Here is a 22,720-nt window from a genome sequence, read left to right on the forward strand (position 1 = left end):
ATACTTCAGGTTTTAGTGGGAGCGATGAGTGTGACGTGTATTGGGGGACAGAGGGATCATGTTTTGTTATATCTGACCCTCTGGGGCACCTCAGGTGAGACAGCAGAATTCTTAGGGAGTCGCTGAGCTCTTTCTAATCCTGAGCTTCTCTTTGTAAAATGCAAGCCCATGCTGTGCACTGTAAATGAGGTTCTGAAGAGCTCACACAGAAGAGCAGTGTGGTGTGGTCGGGATGGAAAGCTGCCTTGTGTCCTGCTGCCTCATGCCCTTCCCTATGCAGGAGTCTACGGCATTCATGGTAATGCAATGAAAACACAGGAGTTAACCAACCCAACTGTTCTCTAAGGAGTCTTCTGCTGTTTAAATCCTCTGCAAACACGACGTCAGCTGAGGAAAATGCCATAGCCTTTCAGGGCTTCCAGATGCTGCTGCCTGGGGTTTCAAGGATAAAGGGCTAATGGTGTAATGCAGCAGCTTCAGGAAGGGACGTCCACAGGCTTGCCCCACTATGCCAGCAGAACCACGGCATCAGCAACGTGTGCTCCCAACACGCCTCTCCTGAGGTACACACTCCTGAGAATCATTATCCATCAGCTGGAGTGGTGCCTGACAGACGACAATGACTAAACAATAAGTCTCTCTCCCTCGAACCACAACACTGTCCCTGTCACTTTAGATCCCAGTCAAACTGGGGACAGGATCTAAAGGCAGAGCTGACGAGGGAAAAGAGAAAGGGGTAGAGATGGCAACAAGAACGTCCGGTGAGGGCTCCGGTGGCCGGGTGTGAGCCTTTCAGGGTCCACACCACACACTGGTATAGAGGACCAGAGGACAGCATGGGTCACCAGCAGCTGTGCTCAGACAGACACAGATCTCCTCAGCCCACACAGGGAGCATTAAGGAGAAACATCAACTCAGATATGGAACAGCTTAGCAGACAAACGTGGCCATTCAGGGACCATGGTGGTGGATGTTGTCAGGGCCCTTAGCCCCCACCTCAGGCCTCCAACAATAATCCGCAGCCTCTGCCTCTTCCACACCTTCCCTTAGAGGAAAACTCCTGGGCTTTGTGAAGGGAAGCCTGGGCCGCACAGGGGATTTCCAGCTCTCCCAGGGCTCTTCACGCAGACCTTTCACCTAGCAACAGAAGCGTCATCAGGAGTCCTTTGCTGATTGGCTAAAATCGCATTACAACACCAGGGCCCTGGGCTTCTGTCAGCTCCTGCTCAGCCCAGCCTTCTGCAGAGTCCTTGGCAGGGTTTATGCCCCTCCTGTCTCACACAAAACAGCCACCCACCTCTGCCCTGGCTTGAAAGGAAGGGAATCCCAAAACCTCATCCCACGGTGCCTTCCTGACTCAGGCTGTGGTTCTGTGTGGAGACAGGGCACTTAGACTGAAGTCAGTGTAGACCCCATCTGGCTGCAGAAGACAAGCGGCCATTCATACTGGCCAAGGTTTTACAGGGGACACCTTCAGTTCATACCTGCAGGAGAGAAGGGCTGTGGACTCCTAGGGAACTCAGGAAGAAACCCTCTCCTCAGCCATCACCCTTGAAATCAGGGCTTGGTCAGTGGGGCCAAGTGTGAAACTAGTAATCAACTTGTGTCCACTTCAGGCATCACATGCACTTGCAGGGCCTCACAGCCACTCTTCTTGAAGAATGAGTTATATCGACTTTATATATATATATATAATGGGTTTTATAATTATGCAAGTTTTTCTCTTTAACTAACATTTTAGAAAATCCAAAGAAAGAGTCGTTCAGGCCGCAGAGTGAGCACAGACACGCCATTTGAACTTCAGGAGATTCAAGTTCATTTACAGAAGAAATGCAGGCCGCAGGCAGGTGGCTTGAAGCAGATGCATTTTGGAAGCATCTCTGCGGTCCGTGGTAACCTGTACATACATCGCTTTCTGGTTTACAGCCTCTGTCCTGAAGGCTACCGAGAATATCAAAGGCTTGGTTCCTGCCAGGACATTACTAAGAGAAGGCAGGGGCTTTAGGAGGTGGAGGATAGAAGGAAATCAGCAGTTGGGGACATAGAGTCTCTGGACCCTTCCTCTTTCCTTGCTTCCAGGCAGCCATAAGATGAGCAGTTTTCTCCCCCTCTGTGTCTCGCCATGATGATCTGCCTCACTATAACCCCAGGAGATGGAGCCAAGGGACTATAGGCTGAAACCTCTGAACCGGGAGCCGTAGCAACCGTCCTGCCCTGTAAACCGATTCTGATAGCCGCCACAGTGCTCCTGGAAGGCACTTTGTGATGCTGAAGACGTAAATCAGGATCTGGGGTCTCCCAGACACACCAGGCATTACGTCCCCCATGGACCCTGGGCTGTCCACACAGCTGTCTGCACAGACTTCACCCCTCAGGACCTGAGAGGAAAGGGCACACTCAGCGACAGCAGCAGACCCCCATCCCTAAGACAGGATGCATGCAGGATGTGGGGAAAGATGGAGGAAATGTCCAGGCAGACTCCTTCAGTTTTCCCATGTGGGTAGTGACAGTGGTCATATGAAGTACATATGCATGTATGTATGTATGCATGTATGTGTGTGTGTGTGTGTATTGCCCCACCAGCAATGAGAGGCGAGGGGCAGACGGTTACATCACCCTCCTCTGAAACCAGGTGCTTGGGTGCCCACTGTGGCTTCATCTTTGTCCTGGGACTTCACACAGGTTCCTTAGAGCTTCTGCGTCTGCTTCCCCATCCCTAGTATGAATGGCGATACCACCTCAGAGGACCAGTGTGAAGACTGGGTGAGTCCGTATTTCTGAGTACACAGCGATGTACTTGGTGAGTCTTGTGTGCTCTCCACCTTAAAAGCAGAGAAACAGCATAGCCCAGAGATAGTGACAGGAGACCCTGTAGAAACCATTATGGCTGCAGGGGCCTGGAAATGTACCTGCTCACCTGTCTGACCCCAAAGGACACTCATGGATTTGGGAACAGGGTCCCAGTTCCAACCGCACACGGCAGAAAGAAGCCCAGTTTGATTTGGGGTTTTGTTTTGAATATTAAGTGGGGTGAAGGACTGGAACAGGTACCATTTTTTTTTCTTGAATTCTATAGCCCTCTTAGACTTGTCGGGGTCATAGGGAATTTAGCTGTTTCCCCTATCCCCAGCTCCCTCCTCACCCCTAGCAAAGCATGACATAGTGTTTACTCAGACACTGTGAGAACCAGCTACTCCCTCATGGGTCTATAGCCACTCCAATCCATTGACAGAACTGAACCAGGAGTGCACATGTCGGTTCCATCCCATTGACCTGTCTCCTAGATTTCCTCTAAGAGACATACATTAAGGTGGTGACACTGAATACGTGACCTGATTGTGACTGATGGTGCTCTATGTCCCCCTGTCCTATTGCTCACCCCACTGTCTCCCTTTGAAATCGGATAATTTTGTAGACACAAGAGCAGGACACTCCAGGAGGCATGCGCCTGTACAAGGGGAACTTCCCACGCAAGTTTCCCTTCCCCAAAACTCTAACATTTAAACCTCACACTTACTCACAGACAGCTGGGGTTGTGCAGTGAAGGAGTTACTGGGACGATGTGTCATATTCTAAGATTTAAAGAAACAATCAAAGACCCCAGAATATTAAAAAAAACATTTTTTAGACTGTATTTTTTAACTATTTTTATTCTTGTGTGTGTGTGAATGTCACGGCGGTGTGGATGCTCATGGAGGCCAGAAGAGGACTCCGTTCCTTCCCCGCTGCTTCCTGTATCTCTTCACCGTCTTCATCGTAGCGCCCTTGTGATCATTCACACAGAGTGCCTACTTGCTCATCTGTGAGCTCCGTACCATGTTTCCACGCTGAACACATTTTGGATGGTTGCACACTCATCCAACAAAAAAACAAAAAAAAAAAAAAAAAAAAACAACCTTTATCTTCTGTCCCTTGGATCCATCCCCTCTTCATGAGGTCATCGTTATACACGGTATTCCATCAGTGACGCATTTCACCGTCCTCGCCATAATCTGTAAATCCCTCTGCAGCCCCTGCAGCACCAGAGTTCTCTCTGGCGTCATTGATTCTCACCTCCAGCTCTGCAGACAGACCACTTTCTCATCACTGCTTTCCATGGACTCAGAGGACCATGATACTGAGCCTGCACCGCGCCCTCCTCAGTGCCTTGCCTACTTCCAGTCTTGATCCACCACCACCCCGTTGGCTTTCCAGTGTACCCCTCTTGTTTTCTTGATTTCTTTTTTAAGAAAAATGTGCTTAAAACTAGCATATCGCTTTTCACGTCCGTGGGATGGAACACCTGAGAGAAACAAGGTTGGAAAGACTCATTTTTGCTCACCATTAGGAGGGGCTCGGTCCATCATGGCGGATAAGACGCGGCAGAGCCGTTTATGGCAGTTTCCTCTGTAGCAGCTTCGGTTTCCTGTGCAGCTCATTTTCACCGACCAGGAAGTGGACTGGAACTGGAACCGGAAGCAGATGTTACCTTCAAGGTCCACCACCAGCAACCTGCTGCAGGTCAATAGGCCACTGCACATAAGGTTCCGCAGCCTCTCAAAACAGCGCCCCCTGCTGGTGACAAAATGCCCAAACGTATGCTCCTGTGAGGGACATTTCACAGTAGAACCTGGGCATCTGTGATCCATCTGGGGCTTTCATTTGAGATAGGGTATAGATTCAATTTTTGTGTGTAGATACTCAATTATTTCAGTACCAACTATTTAAAAAATATTTCCCCACTGGGTACTTTTGTCAAAGGATGATTATATACTTAAACTATATAATTATATTATATACTTACATTTGGGATATATGTAACCTATACCATATATATGAATACATATATTCATACTACATTGTTTTGATAAAACTGTATAAAAAGTTCTAAAATCAAGCATCCTAAACCTCCATCTATCTTCGTTTTGAAAATTTTTCTTTTCCATCTTTTGCATGTCCATGTCAATGTATCAACTTCTTTAATAAAGTCATTTAGATTGAAACTGTGTCAAATCTAGATATGAATTAAGAGAGGACTGATTATCACCAACACTTGGTCTTCTCCACGCAGATGGCTCATCTTCCCATTCATTTGGTAGCCTATGGTTTTCCTCACCCCTGTAGTATAGTTTTCAGGTTACGGATTGTATATGTTGTTCGTCAAATTTATATATATAATATATAAATTTATATATAATATATAAATCATTAATAATTTTTTAAATGTATACTCATAAGGGGCATTTGTCTAGAAGTTTTTCTTTCTTTTCTTTTTCTTCTTTCTTTCTTTATTTGTATAAGGATAACAATGGCTTCAAACACTAACCAGAACACACTCCTCTTCCATTTGTAGTGATGTCATGTCTTCCTTAAATACCTAGTAGACTTTGTCACTGCAGACACCTGAACCAGAGCTGACTCTGTAGCAATGCTATAAGTACGAGTTCAACCTAATGTTAGAGACAGGACCGTGTCCTCTTAGTCTTATCTTAGGTGGCCATGCCATCGGCCATGTATTTTACAGACAGTATGTTCATTTCATCTGTGTGGTCTAATGTATGAAGTTTTTCATAGACTGTTGTTGGGTATAGGTTTTTGCTACTACAATTTAGTTCCAGGAAGTGGGTGTCACACTACCAGCCACCCACCCCACCCCCACCCAGCTTCCCTTGAATCCATAGATAAAAGACATACACACATTTGTTCATTTTCAACTTGCCTTTTTGACACAATTGCTGGACACTACTGTGTCCCATCTGGGAAAGTATGTCCTTATCAATACTTTTTAGTTCTGTACCTCCCATCTACCCTAAACCTTAGTTGGTCAGTTGAATCTAGTTCCTGCTAAACATCTCTGACCACCCACCTATTGGAGCGGCCACAGCCCACTGCTCCTCCTGAGACCTCACATAGCTCTCTGGTTCTTCTCTCTCCAAAGCATATCAAATTTTCCTCTCTCTTTCCTTGCATCCCCTTTTCCTCCAGGGACCCAGAAGTCCTGTCTGTACCTTCTGCCCAGCAATTGGCCCATGGCTTTCTTTACTGACAGATCAAGAACCAATTGGGGAACAGGACCTTAAACATCAGCACTGCCTCTATGGAGACAGTATGCTATTCACAGATCCTGCATGTCACACAATTATGTCCCTACTCTTGTTCTTAATATTGCTGTGGTTTTCTTTTTTCCTGGTGAGTGTTGATACAGTCTAGAGCTCTTAAATGGTATGGTCTAAGGGACCAGGATTGGATTCATTTTTTCTGCCAGCGAAAGAGTTAAAAGGCAAGAAAAATCTGAAGTATAACAGGGCAGCAGGGAAATCTCACACGCAGCACCCAGAATCAGCAGGTAAATAAAGGTGTTTATTGGGAGTGAGGAAGCAAAAACACAGGGGACACATGCATGTGTGTATGCGTGCACACACACACACACACACAACACACACACACACACACACACTATGCAAAGCAGGACTGAGATGCACACCCCAGAAGCTGAAAATTCATGCTCTTCTTGAGGGCTGGGCTTTATAGCTCTGGACTTTTCCTCCTCTGCTTTAGGGGTGGTCAGTTTGAACACAGACAGGCTGGTTGATTGGTCCACAACTCTCATGTGACATGGATTGATCCAGCCTTGAACCTGGTGAGCCACTCCATCACCAGGGGACCTACAGAGAGACAAAAGCTCAAGTCAAAGGAGGAAGCCAGCCATCATGGAAATTCTCACCTTTATTACTTAGCCTTGGCCCCTTCCCCTGTCTGTCTAGTGCCTTGTCTCTCAGTCTCACGGGAGTTCACAAACCTTACTGGCTGTTTCTCTGATGTCCCTGATTTCCACACTGAATTATGCTCTATTTGGTACCCCTTTCTTTTGTTCATTTGGGCTAAAACAATGTTACCTGTTGTACTTTCTGAAGATAAAATCTTTAGCTCATTGACCCGAGCCCTCTCTTCACTTCCGGCCTGTGTACACTGTTGATGGAAATGCTGCATTGGGGGGTTTTGTATGTTTGTTTGTGTTTTGGTTTTTCAGGACAGGGTTCTCTGTGTAGCCTTGGCGGTCCTGGAACTCACTCTGTAGACCAGGCTGTCCTTGAACTCAGAGATCCTCCTGCCTCTGCCTCCCGAGTGCTGGGATCGAAGGTGTGCATCACCACTTTTAAATTCCTGTACTGATTTCTCCTGCGCCTTGTTCAAAGGAAGTCCAGTTTTTCACTTACAAATATTTGGTGATATATGTTGCACAAACTTCCGATTTAATTTCAGTTTTTCAGCAAATAAACATCCTAGCTTGCTCTCCGTTACTGTAATAAAACTCTGGCCAAAACCAACTTGGGAAGGAAAGGGTTTATTTCACCTCTCAGAGTACAATCCATCATGAAGGAAGTCAGGGGGGATCTCAAGGCAGAAACCTGAAGACAAGAACTGAAGCAGAGGCCATGGAGGAGCCCTGCTTACTGGCTTGCTCCTGGTGATTTATTTGCTCAGCCTGCTCTCTTAAGAAACCCGGAACAACCTACACATCCACAATGGGCTGGGCCCTCTTCCATCAATCAGCAATTCCTCAGCTCAGTTGTCCTCTTCCCAGGTGACTTCCAATTTGTGTGAAGTTGACAAAAATGCTAACCAGCACAGAAAACTGTGTGTGATTTGAATTCTCACACATTCATCAATTCTTAGATATCCCCACCCCCCAAAAGACATTTGACATAATTCAGGCTCCATTCATGTTAAAATTACCCAATGAAATGGAAGAGTAAACATGTTTTCTTAAAACCAAATATAGGAAGGGTTCTTGCTTTCATTGAACCCCATAGCTGATAATAAGATGATAAGGGGCTGGAGAGATGGCTCAGGGGTTAGAGCACTGACTGATCTTCCAGAGGTCCTGAGTTCAAATTCCAGCAACCACATGGTGGCTCACAACCATCTGTAATGAGATCTGATGCCCTCTTCTGGTGTGTCTGAAGACAGCTACAGCGTACTTATATAATAAATAAATAAATCTTTAATAAAAAAATATATAGATGATAAAATATGTTTGCTAGAGTATCAGGAATACATTTGACAAAGAATTACAAAAAATTGATGTGGAAAGGGTGTCACCGAGTGACAGCTCAGAGGCATGTGTTTGTTTAAATTTTTATTATCTCGCCTCGCACGATATTTTGCATCTGTGCAGTGTGTGTGTGTGTGTGTGTGTGTGTGTGTGTGTGTGTGTGTGTGGTGTGGATACCTGGGGAGCCCAGAAGATCTCTTGGGACTGGAGTTACAGGAGTTTGTGGGCCACTGCATGGAGCCTGAAGTGAACCAGGTTCCCAAGCACAAGAGTCCTTGGTCATCTCTTCAGCCCTCTCTCGGGCTTCGGTTTTAAGCACGTAACTTTACTCCGTGCTGTCACGCTAAAGCGGACTCAAGCTCCCCCGTCTCACGCTTCTTTGCTTCTCTAGCATCCAAAACCTCCTCTCAGGCAGGCGGCATCGCACTCGGTGAAATGAGAGACACTTGGCCGCCACCCTCTGGACAGGATCTCAGGCCTTTCCCAGTCCAGACCTGTGACCCAGGGACCGGACCCCAACTGACCCCCCCCGACTGTACGAAGTTCACTGTCGCCACCTACTGGCGTGTGGCCCATCTCACACTCAAAACTGTACTGTCCTGGGACTGCCACGGGGCAAAGCATTTTGTCACAGTCGGACATGAAAACAAAGACCAAATAGGCCTTGCGTCTCTGACCCTGCAGAAGAGAGGATTCTGGAGGTGAGGAAAGCTTCTCATTAGAGGCTCTGTCCTCCCCACCTTCCTCCCACAGTTTCTGCTCAGGGTGTCCTCTTTGTCTCATCCCTTCCGTCTCCCCCATGAAAATAGAACATCTACTGGACACCCACAATTTTGTTTTCTTTTTCTTTATTTTCCCCCCTCAGAACCCGACTTCTCTTGGCGGTCTTGTAATTTGCTCTGTAGACCAGGCTGGCTTCAAACTTGTAGATCTGCCTGCCTCTGCCTCTGAAGGGCAAGGATTAAAGGCGAGCCCCACCCAGGTCCGCTATTTTTGCTGCTCTTTGTTTCTTTGCCCACCCGGCCCCCAGCTGGGAATGTGGCTTAGCAACAGAGCTGGACTAGGGAAAGCGCAGACACAAGGCCTGGGGGTTGATTCTTGTGCATTTTGTGTTAACTTGGCACAGGCTGGAGTCACCTGATTGGAGGGAACCTCAACTTAGGGAATGCCTTCATAAGATCCGCTGTAAGGCATTTTCTTACTCAGTGACTGATGGGCGATGGCCCAGATCATTGCAGGCGGGACCACCCATGCAATGGGTTTTGTAAAAAAGCAGCCTGAGCAAGCCAGTAAAGCAGCGTCCTCCAAGCCTCTGCATGGACTCCTTCTTCCGGGTCCCTGCACTGTTTGGATTCCTGTCCTGACTCCCTTTGACGAACAGTGACGTAGAAGCACAAGCTAAACAAACCTTCTTCTCCCCAAACTGCCTGGTCACGATGTTTCATTACAGCAATAGTAACCCTAGGAAAGCCAATAGCCAACACTGGGGGGCGAGGGGAGGAGATGGAAACAATGTTTCTAAGAAAGTTTGCTCTAACAGCAACTGAGGAAAAGAAACAAGAGGAGGCCATCACCTTCTCAACTCCCAGGGAGAGGGAGAAAACAGATGAAGCTCCGATCTGCAGACAAGCAAGCTTCCTCACAGGAAGGGTAGCTCAGTGAGCAGACCTGAGACTCCCAGGGCAGAACCACCAGACCTGGCTGGGCTGTGTCCTGTGGTGGGAGGACTGGCCTCTGCCCCTTGACCATGAGATAGAGATGTGCCTCCACTTCTTGAAACCCAATCGAGAGATATTTTGTTCCACTGTCATTGTCTTGATGGTGCCATTTTGCAATGGTCTTTAGTACGGAAATACATTTTGGAAATACATCACCCCTTAGTTTTCATTTACAATTCTGTCTGTTCTTTTCCCCTGGCTTCACTTAACTCTCATCTTGAATCTTCTTGTTTCCTATCCATTTAATTGCTGACTTTCTAAGCATTAATTTGGATTTCCTTTTACGGCTAAAGCATGATTCCCTCTGTCCTCACTGCTGTCACCTGTGGCTCTTGTTCTGGTCCTTTGTCTGGAGACAATCTGGGCTGGTTAGTATCAGCTTTGAGGGATCCCATCTATAGCTTCCTGTTCCACTTGTTTCTATTTTCTGTTACTACCCAGAACAGGTGAGGGTATCAGGACAAGGACCTTGAGGGCTTTCTGCATTTCTTAGCTCAAAGTCGCCCTCTAGAGTTAACACAGCGCAGTGCCATTTCATTAACAGTGTGGGGGAAGTTGATGTCTGATTTTGTGTCTCCTGTTTCTGGAAATAGTTTTCCCCACTTCCTTATTCTCTTTAAAACCGTGACATTCAGAGTTTCCACCAGTGAAGCCATTACTTCACTCCCTAGATTAATGCCTCCCTAAGACCTTCCCCTCCAGTTCCCTACCCAGTTTCCCCTTGTCAGACCCCACAGCAGCAGTGGGATACAGTGCACCTGTGTGGAAGGCCACAGACTTCTTCCATAATGACCTGGCTCAGAACAGAATATGTATGCATATGCATATCTATGTGTGTGTACGTACACGTACACACACACACACACACACACACACACACACACACACACACTTTTTTTTTTTTAATTTTTGAGACAGCTCTGGCTGTCCAGGAATTCACCATGTAGACCAGGCTGTCCTCAGGATCACAGACCCATCCACCTGTCTCTGCATCCGGATTCTGGGATTAAAGTTGTGCAGAGCACAGCAGGCTGGAAAGGTTATTTTTGCAAAGGTGATTTTCTCTGCCCAGGCCCCTCCAGTCTCTTCTCCAGTCGGATTCTATCACAGATCCATGGGCTTTGCTGTGTTTGAGTATCTGTCATTTTGTGTGTGTGTTTTCGGTCATCTTCACAGTCTTCCACCTCCACTGGCCCTCATCTGCCTCAGAGCATAAGCCCTGAGAGTGCAGAGGAACTGATAACAAGGTTAGGTGGACATCAGAAAGATCAGAAGCTCGTTAAAAGAGTCCTTCATGAGACATTAATTCCTATAAATATTATATTGTTACAGGACAGGCATTTAGAATTAGTATGCCCTTTTATCATGAGAACATTTAAAAAGGGATGTTAATCAAACTTAAGGAAGGCACCAGGAGATAAAGAGAATTATTAAAAGGTATAGCAGGCATCATTATAAAAGAAAACTGACAAATAGAAATACAAGAGTTTAAACTAGAGATGGTTCTTTTAAAAGGCGGATAAACATTATAGACATGGAAGGAAGCAAATGCTCCCAGTGAGGAGGTGGAAGGCGGTTGGCCACCACAGTCATTCAGACACCAGCAGCTAAGAAGGGTTACTAACACCTTCATCCAATAACTCAACAGGAGATGGAGACAAATGAAGATCTGGACAGCGGTGCTCGAGTAAGGCCAGTGACTGTTCCCAAAGCCACGTGAGACCGTGTGGGAAATGGTGTGCATCTTCTTTGACAGTGGGGTCTCTGTGAGTTCCAGGACAGCCTGGGCTACATGGTAAGACCCTGTTTCAGAGAGAGAGAGAGAGAGAGAGAGAGACAGACAGACAGACAGACAGACAGAGATAGACAGAGACAGACAGAGACAGAGATAGAAAGACAGAGAGACACACAGAGACACAGAGACAAATACAGAGAGGAGTGCAGGAATATTGGGATATGGCTTCGGTAGCTCAGTCCAGATCTCTTCCTTGTGAATCTCACATTAACTAAAAGGAGAACAGGATGGTTGAGTCTCCGTATTTGTTTGTCTGTGGTTGTGGATTGACCTTTCCCGGAGGATCTAGCAGTCAGACTGACTGACGGGTGAGTACTACATGGTTGTGGTGACTCCCATGTCAAAGATCATCTTCCTCTTTAGTCTCCTGTACGTGACAGAAGTAAGCATGAAAAGGAACTGCATTTCTGTATACCAGCCATGAACACACAATGCCTTTCGGCTGTGATGAGCTCCCTGCGAGAATGTGCCCCTTGCAACAGATCTCCTTACGGCTTCCCAGAGGGGAGGAAAGACGAGGCACTCTTCCTCTGTCTGCCCCAGAGGACACCAAGCTTTCAGGAGAGTGACCCTGTGGGTGAGGGGATGAGTCACCTGGCCAGATGGCACAGGCCTGTGAGTCCAGCTACTTGGGAAACTGGGGCAGGAAGATCCCACGTTCAAGGACAGCCTGGGCTGCAAAATGACCTTGAGGTCACTGCAGGCAACTTGGTGAGATCCTACTTCAAATTTTAAATTAAATAAAATGGCCAAGAGGGTGTGGGATGCAGTTCAGGGATGGAACGTGGGCGTTCATTCATAATGTCCTAGATTCCTTCAGCGCGGAGAGGAAAGACACAGGAAATTGCTGGGCCATGGTGGCGCACGCCTTTAATCCCACCCAGCACTCGTGGAGGCAGGGGCAGGCAGATCTCTGAGCTTGAAGCCAGCCTGGTCTACAAAGCAAGTTCAGCCAGGCTGAAGGACAGCGAAGGCTCTACTGAGAAACCCTGTCTGGAGAAATCCAAAAAAAGGAGGTGGAAGAAAAAGGGAAACGGACAAAGTCAGACTGATGTACTCTGGTTACTTTTGTCGACTAGTTCCAGAAATGAAATATTTAGGCACGGGTCTAAGAGAGCACAATAATGAGTCAAGGGGCGGGAGAGGTGGCTCAGTGACTAAACCTCTGCTCTTCCACAGACCCAGGTTCGAATTCCAGAACCCAGCATGGTGGCTCCTAATGAACTATAACCCAGTTCCAGGCCCTGTCACCTGTTCTGACCTTTACAGGCATTATACAAACACACACACACACACACACACACACACACACACACACACATTTGCAGATATTCGTGCAAGGAAACCCCTCACACAAAAAAAAATCAATAAACCTAATCACTAAACAAAACAACAAATGAATGCAGAAACCTGAGCTAGACCTGCTAGGGCAGTAAAGAAAGGCATTCGGCAAACTCAACGCCATTGTCACAGACGGCAGGAACAGGGGAAGGACTAACACTCTCTTGAAAAGGAAAGAAGAGACTGGAATCAATCTGCCCAATTTTAACACTTCTATCAAAATGAAGATGAGTGATACTGGCCAAGGAATATGGACCAAACAGACAGAACAAAAAACCCAGAAACAGGCCAAATGGTATGTCCAAATAAAGGTTTAGTATTTTGTTTTATTATGTTGTGTATGTACTTTTAATGCGGTGCTCGAGCATGTGTGTGCACACATGTCTGTGCAAGCATATACGTGATACTATGTCAGAGGCAGAGAGACTGTTGTGGAGACAGCTCAACTCAGCACTCTCTCTCTCTCTCTCTCTCTCTCCATTCTCTGGGTCCCTGGGATCAAGTGTCCAGGCTTTACCCACTGAGCCATCCTGCATCCTGCAGTCTCTAAATACCTTTTTGATAAAATGTAAAAGCAATGCATTAGAGAGAAGGTAGAGTTTTCAACAAATGGCACTGGAGGGATTAATCATCCGTAGGGGAAAGGATCAGACCTGCTGGCACATGTGGTAAACCTAAAGTGTGAGAGGCAGAAGCAGAGAATCAGGAGTTCAAGGGCCCAACTGAATACCCGGTTGTACTGAAGCTGGCCTGCCTGGTGGAACTCTGCTCTCTCTCTCTCTCTCTCTCTCTCTCTCTCTCTCTCTCTCTCTCACACACACACACACACACACACACATCTACATTACAAAATAACATCTCATTTATATTTAAAAAAACAGGGGTTATGGACTAGAATCAGACATAAAGTCCTAGGACTTTTAGAAGAAAAATCTTCAGAAAGAACCATCTAAATAGAAAACTGTGGGGAACAGAACCAAAAACAGAACCAGGAAGAATTGGAAAGGAAGGCCAAAGTGAGGATTGGAGCAGCCGGGTTTCCAGGTATTAGCCAGCGTCTCATAGGCTCCCTGCTGAGCTGGGGAGAGATGCACCCATAATATCAAAAACAGAAAAAAAAACAATAAAAATAATTTTTACCCATTAAAAAAAAAAAACATGAGTGGATCCAGCTTTATCTACTTCAAACAGTTGATGTTCTTTGACATCAAGGAACAAATGTTGAGACCATTTAAGACAAACTAATATCCTTTCAAACAATGAAAATACACCCAAAATTCTCCACCAACTAAACTGTAATTTGTTTCAAAACAGAACAATAAGCCATTTTAGAATATAGAGTCCAAGTCAAGCATTCCAAAATCCCAGCATGGGTGGGAGGATTGTATGTAGCCACATGCTATTGGCGCCTTAACAGTTGACTGGCTGCAGGGTGAACTCCATTTCTTCAGGATGTAGCTCTGAGAGGCCACCCTACTCTCGGCCTGATGGACCCGTATTATCATCAAGGCAGAACTACATTGACTCAGTGAATTAAAGCAAAAACACACATATAAAATCCGGGAGTAAATGTGGTCAGGGGAGAATGGGAAAGAGAGAATAGAATTGGTTGATCAAAAAACACTTGATCTTGCATGTACAAAATTCTCAAACAATAAAAGATTAATAAAAATGCTTTCTACCAAGACAAAGTGAAGCCGTATTGAAGGAGGCTGCTAAGTTTCCCTCTCAGCTCAAACAATTTTTTCGACGGCCTTCCCATCTGCATACGACAGAAACAATCCCAATCCTGTCAAATTGGTAAAGACATTTGCTCAGGTGTCAGACTTGTAAAACCCGTGAATTATTGCTCTGAAGTTGCTATTACATGAAATTTGATTGCTGTTTAGAACCCCTGCAGCAGAGGACACAATGGCGACCCTGCAGGCTGAAATTGCCTGCAGATGACAGTTTTTTACCTTCTTGACTTTGAAATTTAGTTGCAGGTAACAGTGAGCAGAGCCAACAGCATGGATAAATAAACAAGGAATCGTGAAGAGATGGACGGTCTGATGTAACAACTCCAGGGAAATTATGAACCCAGGCAATTAGCATCAATACTTGTTGTAACATCTGAAAAGAAACAGGGAGATACACTTTGACTCCAGAAAAAAGGTCATGACCTCCTCTAGACTCAAAATGAATCAAACCGGTCCATTCACACCCGTCAGTGCTAACTCACAGGAAAACACAAAGAGCAGAAGAGTGGGTCAGATGGCACGAGTATATAAGACAACATAATCTCTTCACCTTGGAACTGAGGCCCATAACTGCTTTAATCCTGACAGAAAGAAAGGATGAGGTCAAACATCTGAAAGTCTGGGAGACAAAGAAAAGACCAAGGATTGTTGTATACAGGAAGGTGTGTTTGATGGAAGAAGCCATCAATACCCACATGGACAGTGTGCTGTGGTGTTTTACTGGCTGAAAGAGGTAATTCCCCAGAGACCACCACTGTCTGATTTTTTTTTTAACCTGAGCAGGTGATTACATGGGTTTTTTGCCTTGAATAATCATTTAATTATGCATTCACTATGAGTTTTTGTGACTGTTTTATTTTTTTGATAAGGATTTTAAAGGCAGCTGTATGAAAAGACTAAAGCTGGTTGGAAGACAGAGGCGGGGTATCCCAGTCACAGGGGTTGGTTGAGCCACAGAGACCAAAGCAACAGGTCTGGAGGCAGGTTTAGGTCCTAAGGAAGTTTCTGGACCATCCTGAAAATGAGGGGTACTGAGGTGCAGAGCAGAAGGGAAGATCCATGACCACATCTCACAACCCCGTTGGCAGCATTCTTTACCCCAACCCAGGTCCCCAACCTTTACCCTTCTTCCAGGCTCTGGGGAGAAAGCTTCCATTAGGATCTTAGTAGGGCTGAGGGTGGGGCGCCCTTGAAGCCTGCAGGAAGGTGAGAGGATCTCCAGGGGCCTATCAACTCCAGACACTCAGAGACAATCACCCAGCCAGAGGCACCTCTGCCTCCCCCATGTGATACTTGCTCTGAAAAGCTAAGAACAAGGCCGTGATCCAGCCAAAGACAAGACAAGGAACCAGGCGCTACCTCATTGCCAGGCTGAGTCTCCATGGACGCTGGAAGAGAATGAGATCCCCAGTCAGCATCAAATGTGGTTTTCCTGGGGGGGCTTGGCCTCCAGGCTCAGCTTGTCTGCTTCCTCCTGGCTTTAAGGAAACCCTGTCTGGGGGACACTGGGCACAACCTCCCTCCCTCAGATCCTCAGTAAAGGCTGGAAGTGGAGAAGCCTTGCAGGGCAGGTGGGAGGTTCTTCTTTCTGAGGTCTGCTTTCTGGGCAACAGCCTTGGATGGATAGCAGCTCCCCTCCAGGAAGACAGTCAGCCCAACAGAAATGCTGCCAGCTCCACTCAGTATCTTTCCCAGGAATATTCAGACTGAGCCACTGTGAGAAAATGAGACTTAAAGTCAATGTGATGCTGCCAGTTCTGGCCCCAACTTCAGCTTAAGGCCCCAAAGCCCAGTACTGCTCAGGAAGGGCAAATCTACAAAGTGATTCTTCCAGTCACTGATATCCCTCTCCTCCCTCATCAGTCCCTGATATTCCCTCCCTCTCCCCTCCTCCCCATCTCTCCCCCTCCTCCTTCCTCTCCCTCTCTCTCTCCCTTCTCTCTCTCCCTTCTCTCTCCCTCCCTTCTCTCTCTCTCCCTTCTCTCTCTCTCTCTCTCCTCTCTCTCTCTCTCCCTTCTCTCTCTCCCTTCTCTCTCTCTCTCTCTTTTTCCCCTCTCTCTCTCTCCCCTCTCTCCCCTCTCTCTCTCTCTCTCTCTCTCTCTGTGTGAATATATTGTATTAAGGGTGTAAATGTCTATTTATTATGTATGGCTTATGAGTGTGTCTTGTGTGTGTGTGTGTGTGTGTGTGTGTGTGTGTGTGTGTGTGCGTGCGTGCGCCGCGTTCCCCATGTCTTTATCACGATGAACAAGGGGTCAACTTCAGTGTTATTCCTCCGATTTTCATCTTAAGCTTCTTCTTGCTATATAGTTCAATGTCCTGGCTGACCTAGAACTCGCTAATAGGCTCCTGTCTCACACACACCCCCCCAGGCCCCTTTGACTACAAGCAGGGACCAGAGCACCTGGATTTTTATATGGACTTTGGGGACCAATCTCAGGTCCCTCACGCTTGTATGTAGCAAGCCGTTCACCCAGCTAAAACACTTCTCCAGACCTCTCCCCACTTACAGCCATGACAATGTCCTAAAAGATTAAAATGTTAAAAATACTAGGTCCGGGCTTGGGGCAAGCTGGCGGGGTTAACAGCCCTCTTCTCTAATTCCCCAGACATTCAGAGATGGATGTCTGTCCTGTTTTCTCCTACCCTGGTACTAGGATTATTCTATCAGGGGAACGTGTCTTGTCATCAACATGAAATGAACACAGAAGTGGCAGCCCATATAGGCCAAGGCCGAGAAATACAGAAAACAAAACGACGCTCACTCCATGCCACGGAAACAGGTCTCGGGAGGCCGGGGTGCTCCACAAGGCAACTGTAGACGTCTCCAAGCTCTGGGATCATTTCCAGCACTACCGTCATCTGGAAGGTCCAGTCTCCATTCCTAACAAGGCCAGTGGACATGACCCTGGACCTCTCCTCCTGCCCATTCCGGAACCACCTGACACGTATGTCCCCGGGGTAGAAGTCTGTCACAGAGCAGAGCAACAGGTTGTGCTGCTGCAGCAATGGGGTCCTCTCTGGGTACACCGTCACCTCCGGAGGCACTAGCAAGAGAAGAGACAGAAAGCACAGCAGGGACAGGAGCGTCCCTAGAGACCGTGACCGCCCTGATCTGTATCTCAAACCAGCCGAATGGAAGCTGGAAGTGTGGGGTCCCCAAGCCCCTAGACTGAGAAGCAGAAGAGGCCCACAAGTGTCACGCCCACCTCGGCCAGCAAGGAAGACGCAACACGGTCGGATTCTTCTCAACAGCCTTTACTGCAGGAACACCTCTTTGGGATCACAGGGGACCTCGAGCAGCAAAGGTTTTGACAGATATATACACAACAGGCTGGTCGTGCTACCCCACCTTCAGGGATTGGCAGAGCACGAATCACCCCCCCATTAGCCTTTTACAAGGGGACAAGCCCTCAAAAGTTGTTTACCACCAGACGGGACTGGATGTCGGCGCCATCTTTGTTTTACCACGCTCCCCTACACAAGGAGGATTCATACTCTGCCAGGTCACCCCCACCCCGGCCAGTCACCCACTGTATTCAATGGACACTATTTCTCAAAGACCGAGAACTCTGAGGTTTCTGAAGGAGACCACCATTCACTGAGGTGGAAATTTCTGGTTTTTTGGAATCTCGGCTGTCAGAGGTTGTGCTGAAGCTGACACAGGTGAGAGGATGTTTTGCTGAAGCAGGCAGAGAGAGAAAAGTGTGATTTTTGGGGAAGAATATAAATATGGCCCCACAGACAGTGGGGGTGGTTAAACATTAGTTAGCCTTGCATGTCCCTGAGGACACTCCTGCTGGTTTGCCTTGGTATCTTTTCGCCAGTGACTCCATAGAGAGGACTTCAAGAACTTCTCATGATACCCGCAGCTTCTTCCTATTTCCACACACTCAGGCCAATTGGCAGAGCCTTGAGGTTTCTTCTGGATCAAACCACCACCGATCCATGAGTGGTGATTGCCACACGTGGACTGGACTGCCGCGCTGATTAGTGTTGGTGTTTGCTTTAGAGAACCGGACTGCTGAAGGCTGGAAGAGCTCCCCGAAGAACTACTTCTAAGCAGGTCCACAACCCCTGTTTCCATGCCTTCCTTCCCACTACCTGTGATGGGTAGTGGGCTAGAAGGGAGGTTGAAGTGTTTTTAAACCCTTATTAAAGCAGGTTTTAAAAAAAATCTAAGCGAGGGGTTGGGGATTTAGCTCAGTGGTAGAGCACTTGCCTAGCAAGCGCAAGGCCCTGGGTTCGGTCCCCAGCTCCGAAAAAAAAAAAGAAAAAAAAATCTAAGCCAACAATTCACAGCTGAGGACAGAGCATAGTCACAGACCCCCCCCCCAAGCCTGATAACCTGAGTTCAATCTCTAGGATCCTCGTGATGGAAGGAGAGAACCAACTCCTCGAATTGTCCTTTGACCTCCATGTGTGCACTGTGGCATGCACGGAACACACACAAATAAATAATAGACAGACAGACAGAGGATAGTTAAGACCTCTTAAATGCCTCGTATGAGGTTCTCCCGGAGAACCCCTAGACCTCCCCTTCACCCACCATTTCTCTCCACGGTGAAGGGGGCCCCCAGCTTGTACTCTTGCCTGCAGACCATGTTCACAGCAGCTCTACTTGTCTCCAGGAGATCCAGGCGTTTGTTCCACTGATCAGCGTCCACCTCCCCCAGCTCCGTCAGTGCCACGAACAACCCCAGGTCACTGTCGAAATGTAAGTACTCCTCCAGGTTGAAGATGAACCTGACCAGGAAGCGGACCTTTTCTGTACCGTTGGTGAAGTAACACTCCGCCTTCGCCTGAATCACAAAATCCTCTGGAAACCATAAAAGGATTAGGAACCAGATGTACCTCTGGGAAAGCCTGCCCCTGGTGCACAAAGTCAGACGGGCGACATGCTCAAAAGCACAACATTAAGAGGCAAAGTCACAGGATGCCAGTCAAGGCTTATTGGCATTTGCTTAAAATGTGAACAGGGAAAACAGTTGTCAGGAGTGAGTCCTTCCCCTTCCGTCCTGTCCCCCCACCCCACAGCCCAATCCCCATATCATTCCCCACCCCTGTCTCTCCCACCCCTGTCCCTACCCCCCTGTCCTTCCTCCCCATCGTCCCCCCACCCCTCCCCACCCTGTCTCCCCATCCTCACTCCCCTGTCTGCCCTCCCTCCCGATTCCCATCATCCCTGTCCCTCTCTCCCCGCAGTCCCTGTGTCCTCCCTTCTCCCCATCCCCATCCTCCCTGTCCCTCTCCCCTCCCCCTCCCCTGTTATTCCCTCCCATCCCTAATCCAGCATGTGGGGTCCCAGGGATTAAACTCAGGTTTTCAGGTTGGACAGCAAGTGGCTTTAGCCACTGAGCCGTCTTGCAGCCCATTTTATGTTTCTGAACACTACACTCGTGTCGAAGACACACTCGGAATGCTGGTCATGGAGAGGAAGGAAGGGAAAGGAGGTGGGACAGGAGGAGAAAGAGTTCTTGAATGGTGGCGTTCTGTGACTCAGTTCTGTGTGCCTGAGACTTGGAGGATAATGGCTTTGTGCCTGAGCTGTGGGTCTGCTCATTCCTAAGCTAAGCTCGGCCTTCAGGAATGCTTGGCCTCCCGCTAAGAATGACTTCCATGGTCATCCAGGCCCCTCTGAGGGCCAGAGTTCAGATGAGGTGCCAGCCTCCAGTCCCTCATCGTGTCTACCCCCTCTTTACAAGGTAAAGAAAGTGCATGTGGGGTTTTCACCATCATTTAAAACTCTATGCTGATTTTCCCCCCATTTCTCAAACGGACATGATAAACTCAGAGCGTTTTTTGTTCTCAGAGAAAAATGACGCCCCTCCCCAGCCTGGTTCCTCTTCTGTATTTAGTGAGGCAAGTCTTTTCTTACATATCACATCCTGTTTTCTGCTCACAACCCTGCATTTTCATGGTCTAACAACGCTGGTGTCTGCATAGCCCATCTCCCCGGCAACCCGAGGCCAGAGATAATTAAAATACTCAACTTGTCTGAGTCCTTAACTTCCCTTACACCTCAAAACTCCTCAGTAGGATGCTGAACGCTAACCAGGAGTTTAAAAGTTGACGGGAGGTGTTACTGCCAGTCACCTGACAGCCCCAACAAGAGTAGATGCTCGTATAAGAGGCTCGGCTGCTCTCTGACTCCAGCTCTCAGGGTTCTAGTGTCTGATGTTGATGCATAAGGAACCCAGCAGGGGAAAATGTCTCCTTCCTTCCTCCCCTACCCGGCATCTGTGTCTCAGGTACAGGAAGACCTTCCCAGGCAGCCATCATGGGTGCTGAGGAGGACATGAGAGATTCCTGGTCAATGAGGGGACTCTTTAGAGTCAGAGCCACTCTAGTCTGAGACTTTGATCCACAAGGAGTGGGGGGGGGGGGGTTAGCCCCATGCCAATTCCAGAAAATGCACCCAGAACCGAACCCCTCTGTTCTTTACCTGGGAGTCTCTGCCTTCAATCATGAAGGAATCTGGCCTCATGAGGTTCACTAGCAGAGCCACCACCCAGGGGGCCCTCCCAGCACCCATTCTGGAGGGGACAAAGGGACAGTAAGAGACTGATACACCTCTTTAGAATGGAGCTGTCTTCCACAGAGCTGAAAAAAAAAAAAAATCACTAAGTATAGATAATTATGCAGCCTCACTGAGATTGGAACCATCTTCAGGCTGTTTAACCAATCAAGAGTGAAGAGTTTGCATCATCGGTTGCTAGGCAGAACACTTTGATGGCATTGCTTTAGAAAAGCCAAGAACTGGTTACCTGGAGAGTGAGTGTTGGTGGTTTAAGTGTGGGAAAATGGACCAGGATCGGGAAAGTCTGCGGAGGATGAGGTCCTAGAACAAAGTAGGTTATTTATTGTGTATCCTGCTGTCCTTACTTAGTAGGGTCCCTTGAATTATTCTGACCAACAGGTCTCCCTTCCTAGAGAGTGGCTGACCTTGACAGCAGAGGGTGCTGAACCAAGTAGACGGTTTTGTGGATTATGGCTTAAAGGGGGGTCTGAGGTAGGCTTATCAGCAAAAGCAGAAGACCGGCTGTACTGTGTCTTGTATGCCAAGCAAGGAGGGGAGGGAGGAAGAAAACTAAGACAGAAAGACAGGCAGGGGAGACGGAATTCTCAAAAGAATAAATCGTGCAGATATATTCATAAGGACAGAATATAAGGAAGAATTGGGGGTCAGGTCAGCAAGATGGCAGGATGGGAGTCTATAGAGCGGATTAGCTGGCAGAACTGCCGAGCGCATGCGAGAGCACACACACACACACAATTAGCCAGTATACCTACCAAGATAACTTAATGATGTGTATATTGTGCACAGAATTTTGTCCCACTGATGTTTGTACACATGTATTTTAGCGTCTAAATAAGACATTGGGAACAATGGCCAAAGATTTGTAACACCACCACCCAGCCCCCTGCTTGTTCTGTGTGGCCCAGAAGAGGATCTACGAAAGGTGTACTTTTCATCCCAAAATGAAGGTGGCTATTAAATATATAGCAGGCAAAATAAAGAGAATAAATAAATAGTCAATAGCAGACAGAGAGAAACAGCAGGTAATTGCAACTTTATTTTTTTTTTCAAATCCTAATTTTAGTGATGGTTCTTAAACGCTTTAACCTCCCTTGCAGCCCATCACACCCCCCCGCCAGAGGTAGTGGGAAAGAAAGGATATGGGGGAAGGGGACCTGTTTAGAAAGGTTCTTTGGAGCAACTCCTGTCTGTGTTGTCTGGAAATCGGCAGTTCAGCGAGCAGGCAAGCGGGCAGCGGCAGCTCGATCCACTCGAACACTTCACAGAGACACCAGCGGTCCAGTTCGGTAGAGTAGGGTTAGCAACAGCAGTGACATGGCCAAGCAGAGACATCGGGCCTCAGCCTCAGCTTGAGTCAGCAGGAGAGACCAGGGGGAACGCCAGGAAAAGGTCTTGGCTGTGTCTCTCTCAGCGAATCAAAGGTCAGCAAAGACTGGAGATTCACAAGAGTTGCACAGCTCTGTAAGCAAACCTAGCTCAGCCTCCATCATTGTCTGCCCAGTCCTTTCTGTACCCTCCAAACATCACGTGTCCTCCACGGTCTTGCCTTCC

At 47.6% G+C, this 22,720-nt stretch overlaps 2 protein-coding genes and 1 pseudogene across 2 annotated transcripts in view; 2 read left to right on the forward strand and 1 right to left on the reverse strand.

Moving 5' to 3' along the window:
- Positions 1-22,720, forward strand: part of LOC116887415 — a 496,132-nt pseudogene that overhangs the window by 161,604 nt on the left and 311,808 nt on the right.
- Positions 1-22,720, forward strand: part of LOC116887417 (RT1 class I histocompatibility antigen, AA alpha chain-like) — a 431,868-nt gene that overhangs the window by 147,183 nt on the left and 261,965 nt on the right. The gene's annotated exons all lie outside the window — the stretch shown is intronic.
- On the reverse strand, positions 16,278-21,210 carry LOC116887431 (patr class II histocompatibility antigen, DO beta chain-like). The gene is given in 4 exon segments (XM_032889046.1): positions 16,278-16,342; positions 17,394-17,675; positions 19,178-19,451; positions 21,077-21,210. Coding segments are annotated over 4 exon segments (708 nt in total). The 5' UTR covers positions 21,164-21,210.

The sequence above is a fragment of the Rattus rattus genome, chromosome 18 (assembly GCF_011064425.1).
Source record: "Rattus rattus isolate New Zealand chromosome 18, Rrattus_CSIRO_v1, whole genome shotgun sequence".
In the NCBI taxonomy this organism is placed as follows: Eukaryota; Metazoa; Chordata; class Mammalia; order Rodentia; family Muridae; genus Rattus; species Rattus rattus.